The 14,210-nt window shown below is 50.4% G+C and overlaps 1 protein-coding gene across 1 annotated transcript in view; it reads left to right on the top strand.

Annotated features, from left to right (window-relative positions):
• The window catches only part of PER2 (period circadian regulator 2), a 35,221-nt gene that overhangs the window by 5,044 nt on the left and 15,967 nt on the right, over window positions 1–14,210 (top strand). Inside the window, exons 2-10 of the mRNA XM_028140733.2 lie at window positions 1,209–1,456; window positions 1,938–2,000; window positions 3,441–3,595; window positions 6,239–6,360; window positions 7,773–7,974; window positions 8,449–8,500; window positions 9,407–9,549; window positions 10,930–11,008; window positions 13,186–13,292. Coding sequence (XP_027996534.2) covers window positions 1,227–1,456; window positions 1,938–2,000; window positions 3,441–3,595; window positions 6,239–6,360; window positions 7,773–7,974; window positions 8,449–8,500; window positions 9,407–9,549; window positions 10,930–11,008; window positions 13,186–13,292 — 1,153 coding nt within the window. The 5' untranslated portion in view covers window positions 1,209–1,226. The remainder of the gene's footprint in view (window positions 1–1,208; window positions 1,457–1,937; window positions 2,001–3,440; window positions 3,596–6,238; window positions 6,361–7,772; window positions 7,975–8,448; window positions 8,501–9,406; window positions 9,550–10,929; window positions 11,009–13,185; window positions 13,293–14,210) is intronic.

Genomic DNA, 14,210 nt, shown 5'->3' on the forward strand with positions numbered 1-14,210 from the left:
ATGGATGCAAAACTCTGGGGGGTGAGGGCATATATGGGAGTGGGGTGGGGGGTGGCAATGGTAAAATATGTACACATATAATACCTTAATAAAAAAAATTGGAAAAAAAAATAAATAAAAATAAAAATAAAAAAATAATAAAAATAAAAGCAAAGTCGGGATAGAGGGTTATACTTTACTGGGAGATGCAATCCCAGGGCAGCCATGGTGAGGGAAAGGGAAATGAAGAGGAAAAGGCAGGACACACACACATGATGACGTCCTAATGATGAGGCCCTGCTTCACGGACACCCAGCATACCACTCAGCCCCGGGAGATCTCATCAGCAAGACTATCCAAAAAAAAGACACAAAGGAAAAGACAGGAAAGGAAAGGACTGACAGCTTCAGAACGCTCCAATCAATGAGGGATGGAGAGAGGACTTAGCCGCTGACCACTTCCACTGACCTGTCCCCTGTGGCCAAAGTTCACCCCAAGGAGTGTGATTGCCCTCGGGTCCAAATGCAAATTAAGTCACATCAGTCTGTACTTAACAGTGCTTCAGTGGTTCCTAGTCGTTTCCCAGATAAATTATGTGTAATTTATGGGTAAACTCCTCGCTGGCCTCCCTCCCTTCTGCACTCAACCTACTTCCGCATTCCACTTGCATCCCCTTAGTCAAGCACTGGAAATGCCTGCAGTGCCTGGAACTCATGTGCTCCCCACCTGCTCTGCCCTCTTCACGGGTTAACACCCACTCCTCACAGCCTCACCTCTCCCTCTGCCTGCAGCCTGGTTTCAGGGTCTCCTGTAACTTGTGATGCTCGAGATTTCTGAACCCAGCTGCTCCCCATATCACCTGGGGAGATCCCAGACAACCTGTAGGGTCCCAGGCCCTGCCAGCCACTCAGTGGGAACCTGTGTATTTCCCAAAGTTCCCACATGCTGAGCAGTGATCATCAATGCTCTTGTTGCCTTCTGACGAGGCCATCAGCAACTTGCCATGTCAGGGGGCTGCCTAATTCAACTGCCTTCCTAATTCATGGCAGGTGGGAGGCACCACAAAGAACTGGAGACCAGTGAATAAGAACAAATAAAAATACCCATGAGATACCTGTGAATGACCCTGACTACTACCCCCTCACTTGGCAAAATATGGAGAAAGACCCTGAGGAGACAGCCACGGAAAGGCTGCATTCTTTCTGGCTGACATTTCTCTCATTTTCCAGCTTCCTTCAGGAGCCAACATGAATGAATTTGCTGGATTTGCCCCTAACCGCAGTAGCCCCACCAAGGAGCCCATGGAGTCCACACCCAGTGGGGTCTTGCTCCAGGAGGATGTCGACATGAGCAGTGGCTCAAGCGGAAATGAGACCAACGAGAACTGCTCCACAGGGCGGGACTCGCAGGGCAGTGACTGTGACGACAGTGGCAAGGAGCTGGGGATGCTGGTGGAGCCGCCCGATTCTCGAGAGAGGTAGGGGCAGCCAGGGCCCGTGGAGGCAAGGCCCTTGCTTGTTTTTCAGGGTCTCATTCTGTTGTCATTTGATTGCTTTTCCATTTTTAAATCATGATGATCAACTTTTTCCAGATTTTTGAAAATCTTGTTAACTTAGAATAACTAAAATGTACTAGGGTTTGTCCTTCCTAATGATACCACTTGGCAATTGAAGATCCGGTTGCCAACAGATCGGTAGTGCATAATGAGATCTTAGAGGCGACGTGTCAGGTAACCTCACCTGCAGCTGAGTGCTTTGTAGAAAAGGAACTTGCTCCTTTAGCACTGGCTCTCCACCTCCCAATACCTAGTTTTCCTGGTCTCTGAAGTGTTTTTGTTTCAGTTTTCCCTTAACCTCGTGTTTCTTACTGTGGTATGATCCAGCCTGTTATCGCTGATTAGATGGGGAGCCGTGGATGGAACATTCTCTGAGTTCTGTCTTTATTTCTTGTCCTTATAGTCCAAGTGCCTACAGCCTGATGCTGGCGAAGTCTGAACACAACCCATCTACAAGCGGCTGCAGGTAAGGCCAGTTAGAACCCCTTTGACTTAGAATCTTTGGAGAAACCAAAAGATTTGTCCTTGGCGGTTAGGTTTGGGGGATATGTGACTTGTTTTAGGCTTCTTCTAGAACCTATTGGTCTGCGTTGTGAACCCAGCTGTGCCCTTCCAGACACGACTGTCCCTGCAGGCTGCCTGGAGCCCCCCATGTTGCTCTGGGTCTATTGCTCCTCCAGCTCTATCCAAGCAGACCTTGTCTGCATCTGAGACCTGTTCATCTGGAATTTCCTCACCCTGTTTAGGTATTTGTAACAAGTGTATCCTTAGTTTCCTATCCACAGACACTTTCATATCTCACTGGAGCAACAGCCAGCTCTTAGTCCTGGGCATGAGGGCACTTTGCCATTGTAGACACCTGATGTCATCATTCTCTCTGCACCTTCTGCTCTACACACGTCCATCTCCTTCAGCAGGTGCCCACCTGCCCTGCCTTCCCCTGTCTCTGCTCCTTAAGTTTGAAGATCCTTCTATAAATCTCCTCTCCTCTTGGGGGGTCTTCTTACACTCATCATTCATGTTTATGCTCCAGGAAGCTACTGCTGTCCTCTGTATTCTCCATCACTTAATCATCTTCTAGCTAAGGCAGACAAGGAAGGCCCAGCTCAACCATCAGTCTGCTCAGCCAGACTCTGAGGGTCGACCAGCAGGCCTTGCTGGGCACAGCGTGGCTCTCACTCGTCGGGAAAAAGCCAGCTGGAGGGATGTCTGACCCATTCACTTGTGTTAAAGCAGTGGTTCTCAACCACGGGCGAATCGTCTGCCCCAAGAGACATGGCAATCTCTGGAGACATTTTTGGTTGTCACAGCTGGCGGGGTGCTGCTGGTCTCCAGTAATTGTTAACCTAAAAATAAAAGGCCACACTGAGAGGCAACAAGCATTTATTTGAGGTAAAAAAGAACAGCTATTTAGGATGCACTGATTCAGGCAGAAACCCAAATAGTGTTCCAATGGCAAGGGGTGTTTATGAGAAAGGGAAGGGGAGCAATTACATCCATAGAAGGAAGGCATTTCTGTAGTGCAAATAAGGTAACATAGTGACACTCATTCTAAACACTGTTTTTAATTTTCAGTTTGGCAGCTAAAATATCTGCTTTCCTGTTACCTTTGTGAACAGTTCTTTGGGACACAATGTTGCCTTGTTTTAACACTCCAAAGTTTTGAGGAGTAAGACTACAAGGCAGCTTGCTTGGGGATGGCAGCTCCAACTCCATTTTAAAGTGCCCCCAATTATGTTATTTTTCACATGGGTGAGGCCAGGGATGCTGCTCACCATCCTGCAGGCACCACAGAGAACTATATGGGCCAAGATGTCCTAGTGGCCGGTTGAGAAACTGGACCAGACGGACATCTCTTCAGAAAAGGGCCCCAGAAAGCTAACGTCTGATCTTTTTCACTCTGTAGCAGTGAGCAGTCTGCCAAAGCCAACACGCACAAGGAGCTGATCAGAACGCTCAAGGAGCTGAAGGTCCACCTCCCCTCAGACAAGAAGGCCAAGGGGAAAGCCAGCACGTTGGCGACCTTGAAGTACGCCCTGAGGAGCGTGAAGCAGGTGAAAGGTATGCCTGCCTCATGTGTTTGTTCCAACCTGTCGAAGTAAGTTTCCAATCCCCCCAAATTACAGCTTGGACTGTGTTGGCTTTCAAAACTCAGTCCTGACACAGAAGAAAGAAACTTAGGAGTCTTGTGGGGCTGCCACATTGAAAACCCCAATTCACTGGAAGCTGTCTATTGCATTTGACTTTTAGAGGAAAAAATAAAGTGGGTAGAAAGCCAGCTGATAACAGAAACCTATTTACAACATAAAACTTCTGTGCTGTGGGCTAGGTCAGGTCATGGTGAGGAGAGTGCAGCATCTTCCAGGCTCTGGCTGGAGTGGGTGACCACTGATGGCCCGGTGATGTGGGCAGCTCAGAGTGGAATTGAAGCGAAACATCCCACAGTGTTTAGCTGAGGACTTGCCCCTCCTTTAAAAGAAAGCATGAAGGAATCCCAGGGGTGGGTGGGTTTAACAGAGCTCATCCTTGAAAGACAATATCTTAGAGCTTCTTCATTCAAGACCCCGGGCTCTTTATTTCTTTTTGTTTTAAATATGTTTTTGTTTATTTTTGTAGAGAGAGGAAGGGAGAGGGATAGAGAGATAGAAACATTGATGAGAGAGAAACATCATCAGTCGGCTGCCTTCTATACTCCCTGTACTGGGAATTGAGCCCACAACCCAGGCATGTGCCCTGACCGGGAATCGAACCAGTGACCTCTTGGTTCATAGGTTGAAACTCAACCACTAAGCCACACCTTAATTTCTTGTTTATCTAAAAACATGTGAGTTTCAGTGGTGGTGGTCTTTGGACCAGGAAATTCAGGCAGGGCAGAGTGCCTCCTTCCATCACAGGTGCATGGTAATAGGACCTCCGAAATCCAGCCTCCATCCACCTGTGGGCATGTTTGGATTTTTTATCATTAGACTAGAGGCCTGGTGCATGAAATTCGTGCATGGTGGGGGTGTCCCTCAGCCTGGCCTGCACCCTCTGCAATCTGGGACCCCTCTCACAATCTGAGACCGCTGGCTCCTAACCGCTTGCCTGCCTGTCTGCCTGCCTGATCACCCCTAACTGCCTCTGCTTGCTGGCCTGATTGCCCCCTAACTGCCTCCCTGCCAGCCAGCCTGGTCGCCCCCTAACTGTCCAGAAGGAAGTTGGACATCTGGAAGATGTCCGGTTGACCTGGTCTAATTAGCATATTACTTTTTTATTAGTATAGAAGTATAGATGGCAGCATGTGACAGCTTTTAGCGCTGGTTGGTGGACTAGAGAAAGGATTTTGTCTGTGGACACATTGCAGGAACCTTCACAGATGCAGGAACCTATGAGCAAACACTGCAAACCCAAAATGTTAGCTCATTGGGCTCAAACACTTTCCATTTCAATCAACTCTAAGCCCTTAAGTATCTGCCTTCATTTGCTCCTGCCACCAGACCTTCCACTGGGCAGACACCCCATGTCCTGGGTCTCAGGTCAGCTCGGTGCCTCTGCCTCCAGGCCAGGATCCTGTGCTCAGGGTCATCTCAGGGTGGTTTAGCTATACAGTTGGTCGAGAGGTCCTCGCAGCCTGGCCTCTCAGTCTGCTGCTGGGAAACGGGATGAGAACTTGGAGAATTCTTAAATGTCCTCAGTGCCTCAGAGAAACAGTAGAAGTCTTGGGGCAGGTATGCATGTGTGCAGTCCTGGTCTTGCAACCGGGGCCACTCCATGGACCCTTGTCATTACAGTGAAACCCCAGCCCCTGCACGCGGAGGGATTTCTCAGCTGTTTGGTCCGTTGTGACGAGTAAGCTGAGTCAGAGGGAAAGTCAGTATCTCCTTGGGGCAGATGTGTGAGCCCTCCCCCCACTTTACCTTCACGTACGTATTTCACACGCACTGAGTCCCAGGGGACACCACACATCAGAAACGTGCATAAGAGTAGAAAAACCTCCAAGGCTGATAGAAAGGTGAAGCAGTGCTTTATTCTGTTACCATCAGCTACTGTCTCCAGGTACAGCCTGCAGTCAAAGCAAAGCCTGTCACTAATGAGGATACCAAGCCACGTTTCAAATAATGTTCACATTTCTAATGTTTGGATGACTTTTGTAGGAAGGGCTTGTTTCATGTAGTCCGGCTGGGAGAGTTTGTGCCAGACATGGAAGGTGGCTATGTGCTGGTTTGTGTGGCTTTTTAGGGGGCCCTCTTCGGCCCCTGGGCCATGGCTGGGTCACCCCAAAGCCATGCCAGATGTTCCAGGATGAGTGGCCCTTGTCTTCAGGGTCTGTTCTGAACAGTTTGTTCCACATGTTGTTTCTTGTGCCCAGTGACCTTAGCAGTTGAGTCTGTCTGGATGGGGTATCAGTTGAGACCACCACGGGAGGCAGAGCAGGGGTGCCACAGCCATCCTGCATGGAAATGATGACATTGCATCATGATTAACAACCTCGTGGGGAAAGTGAGCATTAGGTGGAACTCTGTGGCCTTGTTATTTAAGATAACGTGTATTTATTGTTTACAAAGTTCTGTAACCATAGGCCTTCTGATTTTCACAGAAACGCCCAGATTTCTGTTTTGTCTTTGTCTTTCTGTGATTTGTTCTCTCAACGCCCAGGAGATAGTCTCCTAGCCCACTTTTCATGAAAAAAGTGAGTTAGGAGTTGCCTCTTGGTCTCTCCCGCAGCCAACGAGGAGTATTACCAGTTGCTCATGTCCAGCGAGAAGCACAGCTGCGGCCCTGACGTGCCCTCCTACACCATAGAGGAGATCCAGAGCGCCACCTCCGAGGTCATTATGAAGAGCACGGTGAGTGTCTCCTGTTGGGGAGTCCTCCTTCGGTGAGCTGGTGACTGCCTGGCCGGTGGCTTGATGGCAGCAGAGTTTAGAGTTTCAGGAAGTGAGTTCAGACCTTAGAAAAAGAATGTAGTCAGAGGTTCAGAAGTCCTGTTGCAGATGTCTCCCAGACCCTGTGCTCTCCTGGCCACTCCACCCCGCACTTTACGTGTGGGAGAGTAACCCCACCTTGACCAAGCACAGTGCACTTCAGGGTGAGGACACGCCAGGGGGCAATTGGTTCACTGTTCAGGGCTTCATGGGGAGTGCCCTGGGATTAAACTCGGCTTCATGAGACTCCAAACCTCATGCATTTTATTTTATTATTATTTTTTTAAATCTTCACTTGAGGATATTTTCCCATTGATTTTTAGAGAGAGTGGAAGGGAGGGGAAGAGACAGAAAAATCGATGTGAGAGAGACATACCAGTTGATTGCCTCCTGCACCAGAGCCAGGGAACAAGCCTGCACTGCGGTGCATGTCCTTGACCAGGATCCAACCTGGGACCCTTTAGTCCACAGGCTGGCACTCTGTCTACTGAGCCAAACCGGCTAGGGCCAAACCTGGTGCTGATAAAGGTGGGGCCCTTGGAGGTGTGGGGACGGGGAGCAGGTTGGCCGTGCCCTGAGCCCCCATTTCTCAGAGAGCAGAGAGCACCACATTTCTTTTTTTAAAAAAAAATATATTTTATTGATTTTTTTACAGAGAGGAAGGGAGAGGGATAGAGAGCTAGAAACATCGATGAGAGAGAAACATCGATCAGCTGCCTCCTGCACACCCCCTACCAGGGATGTGCCTGCAACCAATGTACATGCCCTTGACCGGAATCGAACCTGGGACCTTTCAGTCCGCAGGCCGACGCTCTATCCACTGAGCCAAACCGGTTTCGGCAGCACCACATTTCTCAAAGCTGCCTGGAGAACTGGGCTCCCACTCCTTCTCACCTTCCTCCAGTACTTTCCCCCCGCACCACCAGTCCTTAGCTCAAGAGGTCCAGAGCCCTGCAGCCTGCGGACAGTCCCCGGCACCCCAGGAGAGGGACACCCCAGCCCAGGTGACAAAGGGAGAGGTATGCAGGGCCTCTTCCACCTCTCAATTCAGACGCCAGGGGCTCTGTGCCCAAGAATACTGAATGGATGGCACCCGTGGGAATCCGCACCCTGGGTTCCTTTTGGCAGTGGAGCCCCGATGTGATTCTTCAAATAATATCCTGTTTGGACCCCAGTATGTATGAGGGGAAATAGAGTTATTCTGGTCAGGACTGAGGAAGGGTCCCAGAGGCCTTCCCTGACCCTCCCGCCCCTTCCTGTCACCTGCCCCAAGTGTGTGCCCGTCCTGTCCGTCCCCTCTGCCCATTCTGACCGAGGATGTTCTTCCTCTCCAGGACATGTTCGCTGCGGCTGTGTCCCTGGTCACAGGGAAAATCCTGTACATCTCCAACCAAGTGGCCTCCATCTTCCGCTGTAAGAGAGACACCTTTCACGATGCCAAGTTCGTGGAGTTCTTGGCGCCCCATGACATTAGCGTGTTCCACAGCTCTACCACGCCTTACAAGCTTCCTCCGTGGAGTGTCTGCAGTGGGACAGGTGAGGGGAAGGGAGCGCCGCCCACCTCACCTCTGCCGGAGACCAGCATAGCCGTGGCAGCCTCTGTCTAAGCGGGGAGATCAGAAGTTGTTCAGAATAAATTTAGAGAGGAAAAATAGTCTTTTCATGAATTTCAGAGAGGGAGAAAACATCTCAGAGGCTTGTAGGACATGTTAGGCATTTTAGAAATGAAGTTCTGAGAAGCTGGAGTCTGAGGTGAGTCTGTGGAGGGGGGAGGGCCCAGGTGCATCTGGGGGCATCAGACCCCTGGCTGTAAACTCTGGAATGTGCCACATTCATGAATATATTTCATTTTAGTCAGAACTGGGATAAAGGCTCTCTAAGGCTTCGCTTTGAGCTCTGGCAGGTTTGTGTCACACCGTGGCTCTGAATCTGATGCTGTCTTTAGGAGGGCACAGTGCTCTCTATACCTCGTTGTGTCATTGGATGGGTGACTGTGGGCTTTTCTTTTAGATTCTTTCACTCAAGAATGCATGGAGGAGAAATCTTTCTTCTGCCGTGTCAGGTAAGCCCAGTTACTGGTCTTCCTAAACTTGAAATGGCCCAACCATTTCATCCTGAGCACCTGGTGGGAAGTGCAGGAGGCCCAGGTGTCTCCCACCAGTCCCTGCTCCACGACAGGCAGTTAGGGCCACGAGCCTGGCTGTCCTCCCATCTTTGGAGCGAAGGCCTTACAGCACGCATACTCCTAAAAAAGTGAGTGAAAAGAAAACACGTGGCCAGAGCTGCATTTTAAATGTTCACAAGGGGTTAAGACAGCCTGGTCAACAGTGGGGTGATTTCAACCAGTCCTCACTGAGTATGTCAGCCCGAGGAGCCGGGACTTGCTGTCCATCACCTGGAAATGGGCCAGGGGCCTTCCCGGTGGAGGCGTGTATCCTGGGGTCCTTGAGGACCTCAAAAGTACATGCAGCCTTTGGTTTGAGTGTATATTTTTTTAAGTGCATTTTCCAGGGGAGAGCCCCGTAGCTTTCCCAACGGGCTTTTAGCCTAAAACGGGGTGACCAGATAAGCCTCCAGCTGCAGTGTCAGGGGTAACCGCTGGTCAGACAGTGGTGCCCTCAGAAAGTGGGCCAGGACCCCACTGTTGGAGCAGCATCTCTTTCCCTAATTAAAACTCAAACTGCTCTAGAGATGGCTCAAAGATCTCTCAATGCTCAGGGCTGATGACTGTGACTTACCCTGTGACGTCATCGGAAATCTGAGGAGCCAGGTGGTGGGCCCCCGCTTCTCAGGTGGGGAGGAGGCACAGACAACAGGCCAAGGGCAGCCCATCCATCTACCAGTATGCTGGGGTGGGATGGGAGGGCATCTTTACAACAAACGAAGGGATTGCTGAGATGACAGCCAGCTGTGGGGGAGGGGACCCTTCTGTCATAATTCCACCCTCTAATGGCACCCTCCTCTTCAGCTTCGGGAAGAACCATGAAGATGAGATCCACTACCACCCGTTCCGTATGACGCCTTACCTGGTCAAGGTGCCGGAGCAGCAGGGCGCTGAGAGCCAGCTGTGCTGCGTGCTGCTGGCAGAGAGGGTGCACTCCGGCTATGAAGGTGACAGCCAGGCCCAGGCCAGCCAAGGGCTCCTCTGGTCCCTCAGTTACTCCCCTGGCTCAGATGTAATGTCTGTAAGGTAGACTCCGGCCCAGCCTCCCCCAGCCATGGACAGGGTCTCCATGTCCCTCGAGACTCAGCACACCCGCCTTTGTCACCTGGCCCTCCTGGGACCCTGCCACACCACCTCCCACGCAGTTAAAGGGTCTGTGTGCCAACATCTCACTGTGACCGCGGGTGCCCTTCCCCTTCCCCACCCACTGCCTTCCATCCATGCAGTGAGAACAGCCCTGACAGTCTGGGCCCAAGTCCCTCCCATCCTGTGTACACCCAGGCCTCGGCTGAAGTGCAGGGACACCAGCTCTTCCTCAGAACCCCAAGCCATCCCCACTCTTACCTTCCACTGAGTCTGCCATCCTCCTGACACCAGGCTCCTGCAGATAGTTGGCCCCCTAACCCCGTGTTTGCTCCTAGCGCCCCCCTCCCCATCGCTGCCTATAGAAACCTAGTCTCTATAGCAGGCTTATCTCGCCAGGTGTCCTTTCCTGGTCCTGCCAGCTCCTCAGGCCACCCCCCAAATTACCAAATCTGGGTTCTTTAAGCATCCGGATCATGTCCTTCTAATGACCCCCCCTAACAAGCTGTGACATAGTCTCGTACTGGCCACAGCACTGTGGCAACTCAGCACATCCCCATGTCAGAACCTCTGAAAGCAGAGAATCTATGACCTTCTCTCAGTGGTTAGTGATGTCTTTTTTTAAAAGGCATTTTATTAAATGGTAGAAATGTTTTAGGTATGTGGCTTGCTTTTAAATATTCGATGGGTTCCTGCATATAGAATATTGTCTTCCAAATAGTTCATAAAGATTTGTAGGGTTACTTACATTTCAGCAGGTTATTCGCCCATAAGGTCAATTGCCATCAAGAATGAAGCATTTGGAATTTGGAATGTTTTGTCCATGAATTTGGAAGTTGAGGAAAGTTCTGGATATGGCTTTCTTTATGCAAATTATCTTTGCCCACCTTATAAACTGAAGTCCCAATACATTGACGTTTGCACAAGTTTCAGTCCAAATACTTAACTCATTTTTAGAAAGAATTTGTTCCGTTCATCTTGTTGGATCTTAAAATCTTGACCATGGCCCTGCAGCAGCAGGAGTTTCTGAGAAGCCTGTGCGTAGCGTGTGGTTTTGTAAGCGGGAAGTCCTGGCTTTCCTGAGTAGGACTGGCCCACAGAGCCGAGGGCCGGCTAGGGCTCTCAGGCTGCTGTCAGAGCCCCATCACTGAACGAAGCACGTGGTTTTCTAGTAGTTGTCATGTAACTACACAATGTGTGCATTTCTCAGAATCAGACATCTGAGCAAAATTCTATTCTTTCAGCCCCTAGAATTCCTCCGGAAAAGAGAATTTTTACGACCACACATACACCCAACTGTTTGTTCCAGGACGTAGACGAAAGGTAAGCCCCGTGTGCTGTCCCCCTGCCCGTGCACGCCTTGTGCTCACCCTTGTTTCAGAACCAGTGCTGCATCCCCGGGCCCGCAGGTGCCCTCACTAGACGTTTGGTGTTCTGTCGCTGTCTTGGTAATTACTTCATAACTAAGGAAAGCTCAATGGATGTTCATGGTTTTGACATGAAGCTGTTAAGCTAAAGCTAAGCCTGCATGTTATGTGTGGTAATCAACAAAAGCATTTGAGTATGTTTAAGCAATGAGATAAGTGTGGAATTATACTAAAAACCCCTGAGATGCAAAGACTGTAAATGGGCTGTCAGGGGAGCTGGTAGTTGTTCTAAGACTGTTTAAACTCGTTTCAAAGTTAGACACGGATAAGCACTGGTGCAGGTGGGGATGGTGTGCCTGGGACAGGTGCACATCAATGGGCGGGTCCCAGCACAAGTACACCTGCCAGCCTGCGTGTCACCTGAGACCCTCTTTGTGGGTGTCCCAGCCAGGATGCTGCAGCTGCTGGGAGCACTGACATCTGAGGGTTCGCTAGCATTGGACCAGGGCCCTGGGGTGCCTTCCGCCAGCTCCTTCTGCACAGAAAATGCTCCAGGGAAGGAGTTTGCTCAGAAGACACACGGGAAGTAGACTGAGAAGAGCCAGCATGCTGAGCTTTCTGAAATGGGACAAGGTCACCTCCACAGACACCATCGAGAGTTAGGTCCTCTCCACTGCCACCCGTGGGCACAAACCTTGGGGCCTCCTGGGAAAGTTCTGCTCTCAGGTGGCCCGGGATCAGCGGCCTCCAGCTCCGGGCTGCTCAGGTGCATGCTGCCCACCACCTGTGGCAGAATGGCTGCAAGGAGTCTTCAAGGCACAGGTTCCTGGGCCCCACCAGCCCTGCTCAACCCGGATCTCAGAGGGTGGGGCTGGGAGCTGAATTTGTGAGGCAACCCCAGCATAATTTTTATTCCTCCAAAAATCTAAAAACTTCTATCTGCAACCCACCCCTGGAGTCTACTTAACTCCCGTGCAGAAGGGTTGGCAAGCAGGCGCACATAGTCTGCACAGCCTTCCTCAGCAAAGCCGCCTCCTCCCCCTTCCCCTCATCTCCTCTCTTCCTTCTCCCTCTTCCTCCTGTTCCTCCTCCCCCTCTTCCTTCCTCTTCCACTTCCTCCCCCTCTTCCTCCTTTCCTCCTCTTCCTCTTCCCTCCTCTTCCCTTCCTCCTCCTTCTCTTCCCCCCTCCCTCCTGGCCAGGCCTAGAACTGGGAGGACGCCAAGAACATTCTGTACATCCGGCCAAAGGAAAACACAAGGCCCAAGAGAGTTCCCCACCACAGGGAACAGGGAGGCCTCTCTCTAAGACTCAAAGGAGAATGTCCTTCCACATGAGCAGAAGAGTTTGGAAAACATCTGTGTGGGTGCAAGAACACTGCCCGAGGAGAGGAAGGCCGAGGTGCAGCTCAGAAGAGGGGAGAGTGGCCAAGCTGCAGAGGGCACTGGACAGCAGAGGGGACAGGACTCTGGGAAGATTGACACAAATCATTTCTCGGAAAACAAACTAACAGCTTTCACAAGATCCATGGGCACTGAGGGCAGGTCCCCAGGCAGTGCTGGTGACACCCAGGGAAGCCACAGTAAATACGGAGTAGGTACCGTGGCCAAAGTAACAGGAGCAGGAAAACCTCTTGGGCTGGAGAAGATGCAGGCAGGGTTTCCAGGTGCAGGCTTGTTAAAAAGCTTTCAAAATGCGTTAAAAATATCCATGCCAAAAAAAATTTTTAAAATGTCCATGCCAGACCATATCTGGCCAAACTTAGGAAACACAAAAAAGAAAAAGATCTTAACAGAAGAAAGGGAACATTTTCATGATTGATTCTTTCAGGAAATGGACACAAAGCTAAAGCCACTCAGCTTAGAAGGGTAGGACCTTGTAGGGTCTTGTTTCATATTACAGACCCATGGGGATGCTGTAATCTTTTACTAATTGAAAGATTGCTTCTCTGTTAACCTAATTCCCAAATTTTGATCCTGTAAATGGGGCTATCAGGGGAGCTGGTAGTTGTTTTCTTTCCTTGTGAATGGACAGACGGTTTTAGAGGTGGTCTGCTCCCCTGTTGGGGGCTGCATTATGGAATGTGTCCCCAAGCACAACTGCAGGGGTAACACTCCTGTGCACTTGTCTTGCAGAGCAGTCCCGCTCCTGGGCTACCTACCTCAAGACCTGATCGAGACCCCTGTGCTTCTGAAGCTTCACCCCAGTGACCGGCCCTTGATGCTTGCCATCCACAGAAAGAGTAGGTCCCTTCTCATGGTGAATCCTAAAGGCTTTGACAAAAGCTGGTTTGTGCCTGGGTGTCTCCCGAGGTCAGCACCTAGCAAAGATGGGTCAGACTGGCTTGCGATGTATGGGTAATGGATGCTCCACCTCCTGCCGGAGTCCTGGCACTGTCCGTGGGTTCCTTTGTGGCCCATGGCCTGAGTGACATCTTGTTCTTACTGTTGGTATCCCCGGCAAGTGGGAGGAGGCGGCACAGGTTCAGCTGCGGTGGGCGAGGTAGTGGCCAGGCTGGGGTAGTGGTCAGCACGTATGCCCCCAAGCCCAGGCCTCACAGATACAATGACACTTGGAGACATCCAGTGGAAGCTAGCAGAGATGTGCATCCTGAAACATGATGATGTGGCCAGAAACAAACATTTGTTGTGATTGAAAGTGGAATGGTTGTATGTATGTATGCATAACCCATGGACACAGCCAATAGGGTGGTGAAGGACTGACGGGGGGTGGTCGGCTAGAAAGGGTCAATGGGGGAGAAGGGGGACATATGAAATACTTTTAACAATAAAGACTTTTTTAAAAAATATATTTTATTGATTTTTTACAGAGAAGAAGGGAGAGGGATAGAGAGTTAGTAACATCGATGAGAAAGAAACACCGATCAGCTGCCTCTTGCACACCCCTTACTGGGGATGTGCCCGCAACCAAGGTACATGCCCTTGACCGGAATCAAACCTGGGACCATTCATTTCGCAGGCCGTCGCTCTATCCACTGAGCCAAACCGGTTAGGGCAACAATAAAGACTTTTAAAAAATATTTAGTATCAACAAAATAATAATTCAAAAAATAAAATAAAAAGACACACACACGAAGAAAGTTGAGACTGAGAGCTGCAGCTTAGAACAGGTGTTGGCAGCTCTTAAATTTTCAAATAGC

Source organism: Eptesicus fuscus, chromosome 11, assembly GCF_027574615.1.
Source record: "Eptesicus fuscus isolate TK198812 chromosome 11, DD_ASM_mEF_20220401, whole genome shotgun sequence".
NCBI classification, from domain to species: Eukaryota; Metazoa; Chordata; class Mammalia; order Chiroptera; family Vespertilionidae; genus Eptesicus; species Eptesicus fuscus.